General features: G+C 38.0%; 1 protein-coding gene across 16 annotated transcripts in view; it reads right to left on the bottom strand.

The window, feature by feature from the left end:
• Positions 1-17,892, bottom strand: part of KIF1B (kinesin family member 1B) — a 96,327-nt gene that overhangs the window by 49,194 nt on the left and 29,241 nt on the right. For 6 of the 16 annotated variants that reach the window (XM_040533592.1, XM_040533583.1, XM_040533588.1 and 3 more), the window contains exons 6-18: positions 17,496-17,674; positions 16,657-16,768; positions 15,871-15,948; positions 15,586-15,651; positions 13,228-13,303; positions 12,848-12,926; positions 12,213-12,355; positions 8,406-8,539; positions 7,247-7,326; positions 5,768-5,843; positions 2,633-2,712; positions 1,076-1,182; positions 732-815 (exon numbers count right to left, since the gene is read on the bottom strand). In XM_040533592.1, coding sequence (XP_040389526.1) covers positions 732-815; positions 1,076-1,182; positions 2,633-2,712; positions 5,768-5,843; positions 7,247-7,326; positions 8,406-8,539; positions 12,213-12,355; positions 12,848-12,926; positions 13,228-13,303; positions 15,586-15,651; positions 15,871-15,948; positions 16,657-16,768; positions 17,496-17,674 — 1,294 coding nt within the window. Of the gene's footprint in view, positions 1-731; positions 816-1,075; positions 1,183-2,632; positions 2,713-5,767; positions 5,844-7,246; positions 7,327-8,405; positions 8,618-11,006; positions 11,049-12,212; positions 12,356-12,847; positions 12,927-13,227; positions 13,304-14,813; positions 14,832-15,585; positions 15,652-15,870; positions 15,949-16,656; positions 16,769-17,495; positions 17,675-17,892 lie in introns of all 16 variants that reach the window. The other 10 variants (XM_040533575.1, XM_040533585.1, XM_040533576.1 and 7 more) reach the window with 5 other exon arrangements.

The raw sequence follows: 17,892 nt of genomic DNA, 5'->3' as shown, positions 1-17,892 counted from the left end.
AAAGGGTAGAGTCATGGTTTTCAGTATGAGCCATATGCTGTCAGAACAACAGAACATTTGCCCTTCGTTGTTCAGGCTTGTACTGAAGTCAGTATGCTTGATTCCATGCAAATACTGACTTATAACTTGGTGCAAATAATTCTGAGGTGGTTTTGTTTGTTTGTTTTAAACCAGAGGAAAATGAGGAAGGACAAAGAAAGCATCGTGTCTTGAAAAAGATGGGTTAAAAAGCATAATTTAGAGAACTCACTCCCTCCCCTCTAATTCCTTCCCCACACGCCTTTCTAAAGGAATGTAGGGGACTGAGTGGGAAACCTAATGAGAGAAAAGAGAAGCTGTTGTACTCCTGCAGAGGGTCATATCTTAACTTTGCCAGGAAGTTGGGAATTTTCCATCAGCAGCTGGCAGTCTGTCTGCTCTGTCTCACTGAGACTGCCAAGGGCAATAGGCTTGGGCAAGAATGTACTAGAATAATACCAGGGTAAGCAAAAGGACAAGGAGGATGCTGTGTGGCAGTGAATATTTAAGTACACTTACAGCTAATGCAGCAAAGAATGAAAAAAACCTGCTGATAAGAGAAAAATGCTACCAACTTGTTTAAAAGCTGCACTCCAAGAAGGTAATACTCCTGCCCTTTAACAGCACCCAGCACTTTCAAACAATTATGCAAATGTCACAAAGGAACAATTCTTTGACAATCTGAAAAAAAGGTCTGTTCTAACATTTCTTACCTGAGCGCAACTGCACAGGCTGCACAACCCTCTTGCCATTAACATAGGTTTCTGATCTTTCACAAGGCTCCAGAGTAACAATAACTACAAAGAAAACAACAACAAATGAGACTTTAGAGAACACTATATAGAAACAGCTAAGCGTGCAGACCCTCATTTTCTGGCTGTCTTCCTACTAACACCATAACAAGATAAAAGTGAATCACTTCTTCACACTACAATGGTTAATAAAACCCCACCAGAGAATCAACACTACTGGCATCTTAATATTGCAGGTGCCAATTATTACTAGTTATTTTATAGTTTTTTTTTCCAACACTTTACTAGGGGAAGTAGATTTTTACCTTCACCATTGTTGTTCCTCTCACTCCGGAAGATACAGTGCTCTTCTTTGATATGAGCCCCACTCAAAACAATATCCTGCCTTCGCTCAGCATCAGCTTGGCCAACCCTGAGTCCAATAGAAAACATTTCAAGAGCAAGTCAGACACTTTCTACAACTCTGTAAGACACTACGGCTATCCTTCAAGTGAAAGGTTTGTAGTGCTTAACTCTGGGTTGTACAGGACATAACAGATTTACTGCAAATTGAATGAAACTAGCTTGAGAAAAGGAAAAAAGTTCTCTCCCTGAAAACATACAATCTAAAGAGAGAATTGAAACATTAAAGATGTCTGAATTTGAGTTATTTCCTTCCCTGTGTAGTCCCCCTCTCGCTACAAAGTGAAGCGGAGGAGAACAAAGGGACAGGAACTTCCAGTGGTCCATTTCAGCCAGAATTATCCCTTCCAATAATTACCATCTGCACTTCAACAAAGAAGCAAAAATGGCTCAGTAGGCTCTTGCTGAATAATTTGATACCACAAGCAGTTTCATGTAGCTTCCAGACAACAAGAGGAGGTTGACTGTATCCCAGAAGCATGAAGATTCATGTCCATTCCAAACTGAAATATTTGAGCAATTCTACATATTTGCTATTCATAAAAATGGACAACTTAATTTTCAATCCTAATGTTTATGAACTTGTTGCTTTGCTTATTACTCTACATATTTCTACTGCCAGCTGGCTAGACTCAAAATTTATCATGATTTCTTAAGCCCTAAGCTATTGTCATTGTTCCGTGGTGAATTCTCTACAAGTTTCATACTCTTTTCATTAGGTCCAATGCAAGCTGGAGTAGTACAACAGCACCTGTCTGCGTACTGTACTCCATTTGTACCCCAGGAATATAGAAACCAAGCAGCCAAACAGTGCTTAATGCACCAGAGTTAAGGAAAACAGCCTCACTTCTCCCAAGAATCTTGACAACAAGTTTTAGAATATAGTCTGTTTTTAAGTTCCAATTTTGGCAATTAAATTTAGGCTCACGTATGTGAATTCAGAACTACATTAATTGCGCATTTACACTATCAGCCAAGAACACCACGTGACTGGCTATAGAAGCGTATTACAAAGACAAGAAGGCATTACATCCAAGAAGACAGCAGAAGAGGCATGGATAAGTTTGTTTATATGAAGTGAAAGCTCAGCCCTATTCCATTTCCTTTTATCAAATACCGTGGTTTTCAATCCTCAGATCATCAAAATCGCATTCCTAGTGTTCCATTTCTTCTGTTTCCCTATATTTCAAAAGGAATATTCTGCTTTCTTGTACTGCCCAGTGCAGTAATAAACATCTTATAAAGCAGAACAACTGCAAAAATTACTTCTAAAGCACAAAGTAAACTCTAAAGGGAAATCAATTTGTGTACTTTTGCACCTACAGCAAATGTCATGCTTTCTTTATACATGGAAGTTGAGTAACTCAAGGAACACTTATTATTTAAGCTCAAGGTGTCTCCAGCATAGGAACTTAAGCGAGCAAAGAACCAGACATCAGCATATTACTACCAACCCTCACCTAGTAATACCATCTTTGATGTAGTAGAGCAGACATTCAGACATGAGTGGATCTTCATTAAGGTTTACAAGATGAGGAGTCTGAAACAAAAAAAGAAAAGTTAATTAAGAGCTGAGGACCTACTTCCATGCTTCTTCCCACAGCTGTGGAGAGTGCAGATTAATCCAGTTTTGCTATGTATACCCAGGTTATTCCATAATCCATCTTTTTAAATATAACCTCCTGCAGTACTGAAGAGCATCACAAAGTTAACAGCAGAAATACAGCTCAGATTAGTTGATATTTCAGACAAAGCAAAGAGGGGGAATAGTTACGGCTTCAATTTAAAAAAAACAATTCCTCAGAAAGTCTCTGTAAACTCTGATATGGGATGGCCAACACAAGAAAACGGTGCTTAATTAAAACTTTGAAACTGATGTGGAATCAACTTTGGCTTTCCTTGGAAGTTGTTTTGGCAAAGCATCCATTAAAGTCAAAGGAAAATCTAGAACTACCATCATTTTCTGATACAAACAACTAAAAAGCTCTTCATCTAAAGTGCTTCTAAATTTAAGTTCACTACAGTTACTAAACCAACCTTCTTTGGTGAAAAAACCCCATTGGAATCAGCAAACAAGTCACATGGCCTTGGTGTGAAAATCTAGCCAGTAAGATAGCAGTAAGCACAAGCACAAAAGAAAAGCAAAAATGGTTAAACAATGGAAGATGATGATAAAAGTGTTAATAAGCCTCCCTTCATTCTGTTACTCTCATTTAGAACGACTAAACAAAAGGAAATAAGTTTGGTTAAGATTCATTGAAAACACTGTGTTCTTCAACTCATTGTAGCTGCAAAAAAGTTTACTTAACAGAAATGTTAATAGCACTTAGTAATTTTAGAGCTTCCATGAACTGTCTGTTCACAATGAAACTTCCCTTTGAATGAAGAAGTCTGATTGCTTATGGCCCAATGGAAGACTAACTAGAAAGACAGAAACAAGGGGTTAAAAGACTTTTTTTAACCCCTAAAATTCATGAGGGCTCCTAGAACTGTAGCCAAAGATATGCCATGCTATCAACCCTGTTCACAGCATTAAAATAGACATTCAGAGCTGTATGAACTTCTTGAATCATGAGAAAACTTGAGAAACCAAATCCCAGACATACTCAACTGCTATATCAACACTATGACTGTACTACTTGACACTCTGAAATTCAAGCTGTACCCTATACAGATATGTGAGATCACTTTATATACAACGCTCTAAGTCTGAATGTGTCTGTCACAGGCAACAGAAGGCTTTGTAAAAAATAAAGTTCAACCATTTGAAAGATGATGCTGGCTAAACCTGCTATTCACTCCTTCTGAGATCTGCTATTTACCCAAGGACAATGGTCTTCAACATTCTCCTGTACAGCATTCCTCAAGCATGAACTGAAGAATTTTCCCTGCTCTCTTCTTTGATGAGAATATAAGTAATTAAATTTCCACAATCCATTTCAAGTAGTTTCCTGTCATCAAAAGCACAACCAGTAGATTCAGTAATGGTTGCACAATGTAATACCTTTTAATTTGTGAAGTGTGCAAAATTTACCTCAGAGAGTTCAATTTATAGCTCAGCTGGTAAAACCACAGTGCTGTCCTAGTAGCATATGATTATATCTATACTGGTACCTCAGAAGCATTAAATCTTTATTAAGAACTTCAAAATTTTCTATCTACCACAATTTCACAACAGCAGCCACAATACTAAGAGGAGAACTAATGAGAGATCTGCAAGGACAGCAAGGAACAGAAGCAGCAAGGACCAGGTCAGAAGTTTTACTTCTAATAAATCCTCTATGGGTAAAAATAAACACTATCTATTACCAAAGCAACTACGTAACTCAGATGGCATTTATACACAAACCTGATCAGCTGAAAATGCATCAAAAGAGTCATCAAAAAGAGTTGATGGCCTCTGAGGGAAAATCTAAAAGGAGATTAGGATCCATAACATAAGAGAAGGAAACGTAAAGAACACTCAACGATTTAGCACCTTTACAAACCTTAGATGCTTCTAGACTAGATACCAAAAGCTAACCAGAGCTCTACCTACTCCAGACATAACACACTAGCACTCCTTTAACATAAAGATAAAACATTTAAACCAACTCTGCTGTCCTATGCCTGCAGACAGGGCCCCATTCACCCTCTGATCAAATTTATTAGACTTGCATATGCAATGCTCACGCTAAAATATTAGCCTATGCTACCTGTTCAAAGATATGAGGTACAAGAAAGTGAATTCCTTTCTTTACACTTCATTAATTCTGCATTAGCTGCATAGATAGCTTCTTTAAGTAGATCATTTTATATTTATAGCATTGATTTATGCCCTCTTTCTGCACAGCTCTGCTTCTTTTAACTTCCAGAAAATAGAACTATTGACATGTATTGAAAGAAATATTCTTTCCCCTGCCCCCACTGTGTTCAGTGGTTGGCTTGTTAGATTACTATCCCTTTTCTTGTTAACCTTTTTCCACCTTGGAAAATTTCAAGAAAGGGCATCTAAACAAGACTTTGAACTCTTCTATGTATCTCAGAGATGAATAGCCAGAGTACATCAAAGTCACACCCAGTAAACAGCAATGATGTAAGAGGCAGCATTTCTGAGTTGCTATTGATTCAACAGACACACAAGGAGCTACAAACACTTCCACCGGCAGCACAGATTTTTCTAAAGGAAGGCACAGAGTTCAACCATTTGGGGATATCAGAAATCTCCCCATGAACTTTTCATACTGCTCCTATTTCATCGGCACATCAAGCTAGCACAGGCTTCCCTACCTTAATGACCAAAGGAAGCTATGGCAGGCAATATGCTTTACACAGCTCCCTAGAAGCACTGTCATGTCATTTCGCACAACAAACAGCACCCAACTTCATTGCTATGAGCAAAATAATCCTCAGATGTAGAGTGTTCTAATAAAGGTATTTCCAAAGAGGTATTGTAAAAGGAACTTATTCTGCAAAGTGTCCAAGCCTCGCTTGCATTGTCCTGTACCTTACATGGACACAAACCCTTGTGTGAATGGCAGTTCTTTCATCATCCTCTCCCTGCAAGTTGATCTGCCATTGACAGACGTGATACAAAAATTATCAATTTTCTCTACCTTTTTAGGTGAAAAGACTCCCAGCGTTCCTCCATCTTCACGAATGGCAACTCCCATTTCTGCCAACAATGCCTCCCTGAGAGGGTAAAACAAGTCATTTACCATATCTTAGGCTTCAAAAGATGCAATTCTTAGACAACTTAAGTTTTCATTTTCACTATGAAATACATTAGACTTTCAACCAGCCCACCCATGGACCACACAACAAGAACTGTTGCCACCTTATAACACAATAGGGCACATTTCTAAACTTTAGCCCCAGAGTTTCTAGGCCTGCAGAACAGGAACAGCAAAAAAAAAAAAAAAAGTACAGATGTTTGACAGTATTTTAGTGCAATAAAGTATCACAAGGTAAGTACATTTTAGGACACTGACCTTCCTTAAGGTGGCAATGAATGTACAAATCTGTTCTAAATTTAAATATTTAATTTAAATAGAGCTACCATTACTCATTAATTTACAAAGATTTAGCTGGCTATTCCTGATCTAATGTAAGAAGTATTCTCTCCTTAAGAGATAAAGGGGATTTTATTGGGTCAGACAAACCACTCATGTAATACAGTACTCTTGACTTTGACAAAGCAAACAGTGACTCCAACAGAGAAGAATAAGAACATAGCAAACTATTTTTTTTCCTTATTCTCTCAGTCTCCCAGTTTCTTCCCAAGAAAATTCCAGAACTGAGGGTGACATTTCTTTTACATAGCTTTCCAAGTGCTTTTGGGGCCGTTTTTCTGTTTTAATTTGTCATCTTTTTTTGAATTCAACTCCTAGCATCACCAGCGTAATGCAGATTTCTGCAGCTTACCAATCTGTTGTGGGAATTTCCTATTTGTTTGAAATCTACCACCTGCTGGGCTTGATGTCCCTTAGCTCTTATATTAGTCAGTGAATAATTATTCTCTATCCACCTTCATACACCTCTCATGATTTTAGGGACTGCTCAAATTGTTTCCAGGCAAAGACGTTACCCTTATATATTTTATAAACATTTGATATTCTAACAAACAATGCTTGGTTTTGTTCCAACCACCTTCTGACAATTCTTAAGCATGGCTTATTGCTTTAAGACTCAAGTCAAACCACAGCTGGAAAGCTGGAGTTGTATCACAATTTTAGATACTCTGGTACAAAAACCTTAACCTTATCTGCTTAAGGGCCAGAATTTTTGGAATGTAAGAGAAAGGTGGAAGGGGAAAGAAAGAGACCAGAAGTGCATGCTGCTTTACAACGGAAGCCATAGCAGCAGCTCTAGATGTTATCCATACTGCAACTCTAAACATCAATGTTAGGAAACATTGGAAAGGATGCGGCCTTCTCTCAGCATTGCCCCTACTGTTACACATAATACAAAGGCCAGCAGATTTATCACTAAGCCCTATTCCGCTGTTCCATTGCTTTTGAACAGTGACATTCTCCATTTTCCGCACGTCCATTTAGCAGAAAACACCCACATGTACAGCATTTCTAATTCCTGACCTTTCCATCCTAATGGCCTCTGTTTTCCTCAGCTTCTCTTCCCATGTTTCATTCAGCTCTGCAATGATCTTCTCAGATTCCTGTGTAAAAATCCCACAAGTTGTTTTACAGTTTTCTCAACAAAGTTCCCTCCATAATATACAAAATAATTAAAGGTTTTATCAGTGCTAGTTGTCAATTGAATTTTGGGTACAAAAAGTACCCCGTTTCAAATCAATAAGTTGTCTTCCTTAATTTTTTATAGTTAATATCCTCAAAGGCAAGCTGAGAACAGAAGACTTCACATTTAACCTCAATCAGACTTCAATTTGAACCACCTAAAAATGGCTTTTTTCTTTAAAATCTAATTTACAGACATCATTCAGTAACTGGACACCAGGGAACTGCAGAGACCACACCATTATTTCCATGGTAACAGCAAGTTTCTAATAGGAAAGGGAAATGCAGTGTGTGTTCCAGCCCATTGCAATCCCTGTGGCACTGTCTCATGGACAAGACATGAGAACGAAGCACAGATTCAATACAGCCAGCTTTCCCCAATCATCCACCCATGGAGATTGGGGGCTTTGGTAAAATAAAGAAATACTTCACTGTAATGCACTTTTGATGCGGTTCAGTTCTATGCAGAATTGGGACAAGGCTGCTATTGTCTGGATAAAGCATGCTATTCTGTGTGCTTCACATTTTAATCTGTGGGGGCTGGGTGAATACAACAGTGGCAGGATTATTCTGCCTCCTTTTCTCAACGTTGGGGTAATTTGGTTTTCTGAAAGCTGACTGCATTTGCTAGTCAGACCTAGTCCACACTAGCGTTGACCAGGCCTCTTGAAGTCTTTACTTAAGAGCAAATTTCCCATAATTGCCACTGTATCAGAAAACCTATAAACAAAAATCAAGATTGTCATTTACAGTTTCATTGTAGCTACAGGCTACAATCAAATCCATACAATCCTACCAGGAAAGGCTCTGTACGAACCCAATCCCTAGCACACCTCAGTTAAACCCACTTTCAAGGGGCTTTAAGGGGGTTTCAGACAACTGCCTATAGAAACAGCAGTATACTGGACGTATCTTTGCTGAAGGCAAGTTTTCCCAGCTTTGCCAGTATTTACCCTTGGAAAAGACCAAATTAGCCTGCTTAATCTCCAGCAATACCTACCTTCAACCGTTCAATTGCCTCTTCTCCTCCAGGTGTTGACATGATTCTTTCCTGTATACTGGACACAGATGTTAAGCCCACCTGACTACTGAGAGAGCAGGAGGATGGAGATGCAGTGAGGGACCCCATGGAGGCTGTGGAAAAATTGCCAGGACGTTGATTCTCGGAGGCTAGCAAGTATCTATGTTTATTGTTCTGAAAATCTTTCAGATCTGAGAGAAAGACACACAGACAGAGGGAAAGCAGAGAGACAGGGAAAAGGAAAACAGGAGGAGGGAAGGAATAGGAAAGAGGAAGATAGGAAGGAAATACCAGTATAAGAGGAAAGCATTTAAGCAGCAACAAAACAATTTTTGTAATTTTTAGATGGCAGTTCTGAAACAAGTCCTTGAATATTAGTATCAATGACAAAGATAACCCAAATCAGACCCTGGGGATTATTAGTAAGGATCATTCCGATCAAAAAATCTTTAAAAAAATAAATTACACTCACCAAAAACAAACTGTCCTATTCCTAAACAAACACTAAGCTGCTGAGCACCATGAAGCTCAGACCAGGAGCAGTTACTGATGAGATTAGTGAATTTCTGGGCTGAAGGCTGAATATACACCAACCCCTTAAATTCAGCACAAAATTTCTCTTCCTGACTCCTTTAATCTAAAAGTATGATCAAGTAAATCTTTATCATAGAAGCAGTTCTGCTGCTGAAGCACCATGACCACAAGGACAAAAAGCTACCCCCTCACTAAATTCTCCCAGGAGAGTGAGTACCCAAGCCACCTGTCAGTCCACACCAGGGAGAAAAGAACACAAGTTCACAGTAACCTGGTTGTGCTTCCCCTTGACCCTCCTCGTCTCAAAAATAGAGATCTAGGATACGTGATCAGTGAAGTATCCCCTACAGCTCTTGTACTTCAGAAGGTGGTTTAACATTTTTGGTCTTCATCTACATAGAGCAGGACTTAATAAAAAATGTTAATAAGGCAGTTTGTGCAGTCTGAAAAAACAGCAACCTAAAAGCTGCCCCTTTTAAAGGCAGAAAACAAAGAGGAAGCACGTGAATGATTTAAGAACAAACACCCAGAGGCAAGTTATTTTGATCTAACTTAGCTTCTCAGATATGTCAGTAAGCCATATCCTCAGAATAATCACAAAAAGTAACTTCTAACATGGAAATATCAGACTACCAGGTTGCTCAGTTTAAATAATTTTGATAGCTTTAATTTTTAGCTCAAACAAATCCTTTCATGTAATCACTCTTAAGAAAGAAGCAGGTCAAATCAGACCTCACACGTTCTGAACAAGTGCTTTGCACTGAGAAAAATGAGAGGTGCTCACACAGACATTGCATAAATGCCAGTGTCCTTCCACATCTCCTCTACTCCTATCCTGAACAACAGTGCCATGGGTAAGCCTAACACCACAGCTCACTCCACATTCAAGTTTCCATTTCAGCCTCATGAAACTGATGATTGCATCAAGTCAGTTTGAAAACCACCATCTGCAGATAAAGGGAGCAGGGGTGGAAGGTTAACAAAAGAAAGGCAGGTTAAGGAGAGGGAACGCCATCGGGATGAGAAAAGCAGACATGGCAGAGCAGGGGGATGAAGTCTCGAAAGGCCAATAGACACATGCACTCCTGGAGATAAAGAAGTGGCACTTGCAATAGCTTTCACACTTGCTGTGACCACTGAGAACCAAAACCCTCAACACCATGCACGCTTCTCCTGGAGGCTGCAGCTTTAACCGATGACATATGCACACGCTGGAAGCAGCATCAGAAAGTCAGACAAGGCCAGGATGAGTCTTTACACCACCAGTAGCTTTGATTTTAGGAAATTTCAGACAGATCTCTTCTAGTTGATATTGTTTGAGTGATAGTGAAGACTGGCTGAAAGAGTTTAAAACAATCTGCCAACCCAAAGTTTATATAAAATGCATATCAGATGTTTCTCTTGCAATGGACTATGCATATTTCCCTTCCATAAACACAAACAGAAGAACAAAAACAAAATTACATTTGCTAAGTATTTCTGTCTCTATTAAGATAATCATCATCAACCAGGTATTTCAGCTCAAATAAGGGACCTTCATCATTACGAGATGTGTAACTTCTTTGTTTAAATAGACTATATATAAAGAAAATAAATCTCAGTCTCCAGGAGGAACTGGTATCATTTCAGCTTGAGTTAATCAACACATTTTAATATAAATACTTCAAAGTGGAAAAGAAAAGTTAAAAGGTCAGGAAACTAGGTGAGTAGGAGGGGTTTCAGCTGAGTAACTTGAAAGAGATTTGAGAAAAATATTTCTAGCTCGAATGTATTAGCTGTGATGAAAACTGGCTAAATAATCGCCATTCTCCCTTCTGTATTCTGCCAGAAAGCAAGCTATGAACATATCCTGCATTCTAAACTTTTTTTTTTTTTATGACTGTCAACTTTATCTAAGCTGGTTAAGCTGATATTCAAGAAACTGTATTACATATCCACAGCGAGTGTTCTGTCTGGGATTTCCCTGTGAGAAATGCTGGCATGCAACGCTCAGTTAAAAGCTGACCCAGAGGAAGCAGGTTAAGAAGAGAACCACACAATACACACATTTGCCTCCACTTCCAGAGTATTCATCTCCCATTGGATCAACTGAAGGGAAGCGGCAGGGAAAATACAAGAAGGATCATAGTTGAAGATTCACCAGTGACATAGGAAGGGAAGAAAATACTACTTTAACTTTAAAGAGACAATACACAATTTTCAGTAACTTTTCCAGTTTTGATTTAGAACCAAAAAACATGGACTGCACCAATCATGAAAACACCTGCATTTCATTTTCTTCTGGCCCCCATCTCTTGAAAACAAACAGACAGGTAACATACATATTACACATCTTTAAGTCAGGATTTCTGCTTCACAGGCCATTAAACTCTAACAAACCAAGAACTGGTGAACGTTTCTTTTTTTAAACAAAAATCACAATCTTTTTTCCTTTTCAAGCAGCAAATTATAGCTTATTCAAATCCACCAGAATACATTGTGTGTTTTTATGGGCACCTCCTTCACTAGGAATTAAAACACTGTTCATATTGTAAAAGAATGTAGCAATTAAAATTGTAGTTTGTTTGCCTTATTTGGAATGAGTGCCAAGAAATAATTCAGGCACAAGTTTGTTTTAGTACTTTAAGAGGTTGCTGGCAAAGCAAATCAGTACAATACAGCTTGGCTAACCTAACAAACTCTTGTCCCAAAATAATGCATTATTTTATTCACATGCAGCTGTTTCATAGCTAATTTTGAGATGACAAATTCTTTGTTACTAATGGCACTGTATAACAGGAATTAGGCACATTTTCCTTTCTGAACAAGCACTGTAGTGAAGCCATGTATCAACTAATGACCTTTACCTTTAAGAAATAGGAAAGTGTTTGCTTTCTCAGTATGAAATTAGTTTCTGTATCACAACTATCCTCTTACCGTCAGCCAGACAAAATGCCTTTCTTAACTCACCAAGGCAACTCTTGAACATGGAAGTTCTATTACAGAAAAATCCCCTCCACAGCAACAATAGGTAAATCCATCTCAATGTTTTTCCGTGAGAGTCTGAAGGTATCCTATCAACTCTACAGACAATACTAGGATGGGTTGTTTAAAGATCTAAGAAGCTACCGTTCCTAAAACTATGTGCAACATCTAAAGTAAGCACCTACACCAACTTCCATCTTTTAAACTCCTTTCTCTCACAGGCCCAGCTCTCCTTTCTCCTTAAAGGAGACCAACCCCAAGATGGCAAGGTCTGTTTAATCCACTTACTGTCAATAATATCTCCAAGCCCCTGGGCTCGCAGCAGATCCTTAAGCCTTGTCACCTCCTCCTTCAGCTCACGCACCAGCTTGGCATTGGGATCTTCATTGATAACAGCATTACATTTAATCTGTTTTGCACGATCAGCATACCTGGAACCAGTCAAAAACAACTTATAATGAACATATAGTTGCCCATATGCAACACAAGAATGCACCAACATAGAAGACATTTAATTTGTAACTGTATGTCAGAATAATTCATACTTAACATAGGGTACTGCTCCAAAAAGGACAAGACCTCTTCAAGATATAATTAAGACGCATTAGCAAGGTGCATCACGTGCATAATAGATTTTTTCTTCCCTTTATTCAGTGCTTAAAAGCCTCAGCTCAACTAAAATGCTTAGTTTTAGCAAACACACTGCAAAACAACATACAAACATGAGAAGATGAGTCTGATTTTTCAAATTAAAAGTAGGCAATAAGATCCTAGTTCCTTACTCACATACTAAAAATCAGTTTTCCTCTTTCAGGATAACTGAGTTTTTGCCATTATAGTTTTTCTTCCCTGCAAATTTCTGTGTGAAGATTTGAAGTATAGCCAATGTCTACCCATATCCATCTCAGATGAAAAGACTGTACCTTAAAGTGCTCAAAGTTTCATCATAGTTGATATCCGCTGGACTCAAAGCAGCAACCATAGCAGTTCGGGAGTTACCACCTATAATGCACAAGTGAAGTATTAGATGGCTGTGCACTGCACAATCTAGATACTATTACCTACTGAATATCAGTATTTTCTATAAAGTACAGAATTCAACTACATTCTGCATAACTAAGGAAAACAAAAATCACAAAACAGTAACAGAGCTGCAACTTTATCAAAGGGTGAAACATATGGCTCAGATTTGACTACTTAAAATATTTAAACCCATACTGAAAACAAATTTAAGTGATTAAAAACATTCAGAAAATTTAGTGGGAATTTCTTTCTATATTGGCATAGGTAAAATCAGCCATACCTAGATTTTCTCGAAGAAGCCATGTTAGTACAGAATCTCTGTATGGTATGAAGTCTGTCTTCTTCTTCTTTTTACTCTGCAAAGGAAAAAAACACACCATTAAAACAATCAACACTGAATGGAAAATGAACTTTTAAAACATCAGCATGGGATAAGTATTAGAAGAACTATGAAAGCATACACATTTACTGTCTAAAACAGGGGGGGTCACCCATCCTCAACTGAAAAATGATTACAGAGTTTGATATTAGGTAGCTTGGAACATATTCAGACATCTAAACAGGTAAGCAGTCCACATAATACCTTTGTAGCACTGCCTTCAGAAAGGCTTTCCTGTTGACGAAGATGACCTTCATGGCATTTAAATACTGTGTTCTAATACCATTCCAAGAAAATTTAAGCAGTAAATCTGACTTTCAGGGAAAAATTCACTATTCACTCTTCCTTTACTAGACACATTATGACTTTTTTGAGTAGTCTAAAGGCCATTACAGGAAATTCCACAGCTACAGAGGTACAGGTACACATACGAGAGGACAACTAGCCCATCTTCCTGTGTTTCTGTAAGCAGTTATTAGCAAACTTGACAAAAAAGATGAAGAGACTTAGTAACTGTAACTAGAAGTAGAAAGGAGGGCATATATTTGTTTTAAAACCTAAAACTTTTTCACAAATCACAAGGTCACAAGACAGGTGCCCAAGCATTTAAGTACTTCGTCCCCAAATCAGTAATGTAAAGCTTTCAGACAAAGAAAGAAGACCTTGTCAGCACCTTTGGCAGAATTCCCTCCAAATTTAATTGCAAAGCCTTTCCCTACCTTCCTTGTTTGGTCTAAGAGAAACAACATTAACTTCCTAAAATTCTATAAGAGAATGTGAATCTTGGGTCATCTATTTATTTACTGAAATAGTTAAAAAGGCAAACATCTCGCTTCGAGAGATGCCAAAACTTTAATTCCACACAACATTTAACAAAGGATATGACTTTGCAATAAAAGGCCTAATTATAAATTGTGCAAGACTCCTCTCAACAGTCAAGAAGTACATAAAAACAGAGTATTAGTCTTGCAACAATTCTATTGTCCCTTGCCAAAGGTGAGTAACCTTACAATGGACAAGTGAAATTATGAAAGGCAGGTAGGCACCAGATGACGTCTGCAAAATTTTTCAAGTCATTTTAGAAAACCAGAAGACGCTACTGCCTGCAGCCTACCATGTGAGGTAAAGAAAAATGCATGGGGAGCAGAAGCATGAAAGCAAAGAAAGTATTTCTTCCTAGAACAAATATTTCTAATTTTGCTTCCTAGAGCAAAATTAATTCACCAAATCAGGAGCAGGGATATAAGAAAAGAGTATCTTCACAACAACCTCAAATGTGATTTTTTCATGAATTTGTCTCCAACTTCAGTATTTTTTTGAGTTTTAGTATTGAAAATTCTCAGATTTCATAACTGTACTTTTTAATTACAGGAATTTCCCAAAGACCTGTCATGAAAGATCCCTGCTCTTTGATTTAGAACTCGAGAGAATAAAATCTCAGAGCTGGTCAAAAAAGACAACATCCACTACTACTCAGACCGTCCTACCTTGCTGGTGCAGTTATCCTAAGTTGAAAGCATTAAAGGAAGAGGAGTAAAATACAAGATAAGCTTTTTAATACCACCTTTTTATATAAATTTCCATGTTAGCTTGGATAGCATATTCTTTTGAGAAACCCCATGAATTAGAATGGTTTTCATAAAAAAATAACTAAAAAGCACTTAATTACATTCAACCTGTCCCAAGCTGTTCTCAACACCCTTTTAAAAAGGCTATTAATTTACTTAACTTTTTAAATAATAATTGAAAGTACTTTTCTAAATCTAGACGATAACTCTTTGGATCACCATATGCTTACTCCACTCAAAATATTAAGTCTGGCCATTGCAAAAAAAAAAAAAAAGCCAGTGATAATCAAGTTATTATTACACTGATATTTCTAACATTTGACACTTTAGTATTTTAACAAGAAGCCTGCACTTAGTTTCCTAAAATTATTCTTTCTAATAAAAAACACTACTGCAGCTCTGCAGAACTAAAAGCTTGCTATGTGAACACGCCCTTTACATAAATGTAGGCTCCTTCGGCAAGGCTTCTTCACAACTAAAACAAATACTTCAATCTACCTACAAATAAAGTTTCTAGTAGGTTGCATGAAATTCTTAGGATACAATTCATCTGTCAAAATACACACAGCTAACTCTGCTGAGAATGCTAGGCCAAGAACAGTGAATGGCTCTGCTGTACTGTATAGTATTCACTGTTTCAGTTTTACAAGTTACAGAAAGGTTGTTGCAGGTACGTAAATGCCGTACTTACCACCTCTGCCAATGCTGAAATAACTTTGCCCAGAGTTGTGAGAGACTTGTTTATATTTGCTCCTTCCTGGGAAAACATAATCCAGTATTATACAGTAACTCATAATTTTCAACCATGAATCTCTGCAGACTAAAAGAACCAAATATCACATCCTCCATTAGAGGAAAAAGAAGTCTTCACTTTTTTTATAATAAGTATGGAAAAAATAGTCGCAATTCTTTCTTATCCTTATGCTGCTTGTGCACCCACTCCCCTTTCTTCACCCAAAGATCAACCGCCTGATACCTTTAATCGGGTTCCTTTGGCACCAGTTGAATCAGCTCGCTCACTCCCAGCTAGATCCACGAGGCTAATCTTGCTGACCTGATGACAGGAAACATTAACAACTAGAATTAGTTCTTAGTGAACTACAGTAAGAACAGAACTTTGAAGAATTCTATAGCATGAGAAAAACTCAGTCTAAAAATCATAGTGTGCTTAAAACTAGTCAAATCAAGTTTTCACATGCAAACTTTTTTTTGTCTTTCCAAAGTAATCAATTGAGAAATATGAACATTACCCATATTTCAGCTACTTCTGCACGCAAAGCCTCTATTTCAGAGTTAAAAAAAAAAATGCCAGAAAACTGTTCCATGATAAATAGTGCATATCTCCTTTTAACGTGTATATTCCAAAACTTCCGTAAGTCATATTCATCCCCATCCCTGTTCCCACAGAGAACTAACAAGACAAAAATTTCCAATTTCCCACCAACAAGCAAAAGCACAGAAAGTTCTGGGAACGTGACTGGGGAAGATTAATTTATTTCATATATCCCTCCCCATAGAACCTAGGCCTTAAGGTTTAAGTTCTTCCCACGTATTCTCCTGCGTGTATTGTTTCTAGAATTACAGTCAAACAAAATCCAGTAAGAAATAAAAAGGTTCTAGCAAGGCATACAGCAAGTTCACCTTAAAAAAAAACGGAAAAAAATTAATTCCCATTGTCTCTTCATACTGCCAATAAGAATCGGTCACTGCAGGGAAGCTTTGTGAAAACCACTCACAAAGGTACTTCTTATTTGTAAAATACCTTCTCCGTGGAAAGATCAGTTTCTGCATCATGTTTCTTCTGAGTAAAGACAATTGTAAACACGGCATGAGAGCGGCTACTAGTTTCATTCATGTTGGTAGCTGCCACAGTCCTGAAAGAGGAACAGATACAGACATGTTTAGGAAACAGTAGCCTCTATGCTCCGAATAAAACAACCTGCAGAATTCAGTGCAGCTGCAGAGTATTGAGACCAAGAGGCTGTACAGTTGATGTTTGGCCCTACCAAGACCAAGCCACACTGAATACCATGAACATTTTTTAAATGATTTTTCACTGCTCAGCTCCTCCTAGTTTCAGCACAATTTAAACAGAGCTTGCTCAATCTGTATAGTCACTAATCTGCCCAACACTAACACATAAGAAAATGCAAATTTACATCAGTCTCTCACACAGACTGCTAAATGGATCGTACAGTTTACATATGACATGAACTACTAATGAATCAGAACCTAAAGTGGGGATGCCAACTTTAGACCCGACCACTTCAGTGAATTAAGCATTATGCTTACATGCTTGTTTATACCAATAATGTAATACTGTACACATCAAAAGGCAGAATTAAAAGCCAGTAATTTACGTATTTCATCTCAAGCCATTACAGGCTTTAAGTATCTGTACAGTGATTTGCAACACTATTATACCACACAAATCAATTTCAGCCTTTTAATAGAATCGATCAGTGCATATCTGAATACTATTCCAAATCTGACATCAGGTTTTAAAAAAGCACCACTGCATCACAGAAGGTATTTTAAATGTGGTGCTATAAGCTATATAATCCCGCAAAGGAGATAAAAGTCTGTACCACTGTCACTCACCTGGCTTTGTTTCCAGCATCCATGAGGTCTGCAATGTCTGTGTAAGACGTGACTGCCAACTTGGACAGATCTTCCACATATGGTCCAAGCAGAGGATGTTCTCGCACCCGCAAATTCCCTTTGTTCTTCGGGTTCAACAAGTCTCGGACTCTTTCACAGTAAATCTCCATGTAACTCACCTGGAAAGAGGAATTTGCATGGATAATTTAGTGATTCTTAAGGCTTCCTCCACAAGAAACTCTGCAGCACTCAGAATGCCACTGGCAGAAATTCCCCCAGTCCACTACAGGAAAGCTGTAGGTAGGTGTCTCAGTTCGTTTTATGGCTTGACACAATGGGAGAAGGGAAGAAGAGTCATGAGTCACATGTGGCAAGTCTCCAAAAAAAGCTACAGACC

Source organism: Cygnus olor, chromosome 21 (genome assembly GCF_009769625.2).
Source record: "Cygnus olor isolate bCygOlo1 chromosome 21, bCygOlo1.pri.v2, whole genome shotgun sequence".
Lineage (NCBI taxonomy): Eukaryota > Metazoa > Chordata > Aves > Anseriformes > Anatidae > Cygnus > Cygnus olor.
This window is presented reverse-complemented; position numbering and strand designations above follow the sequence as displayed.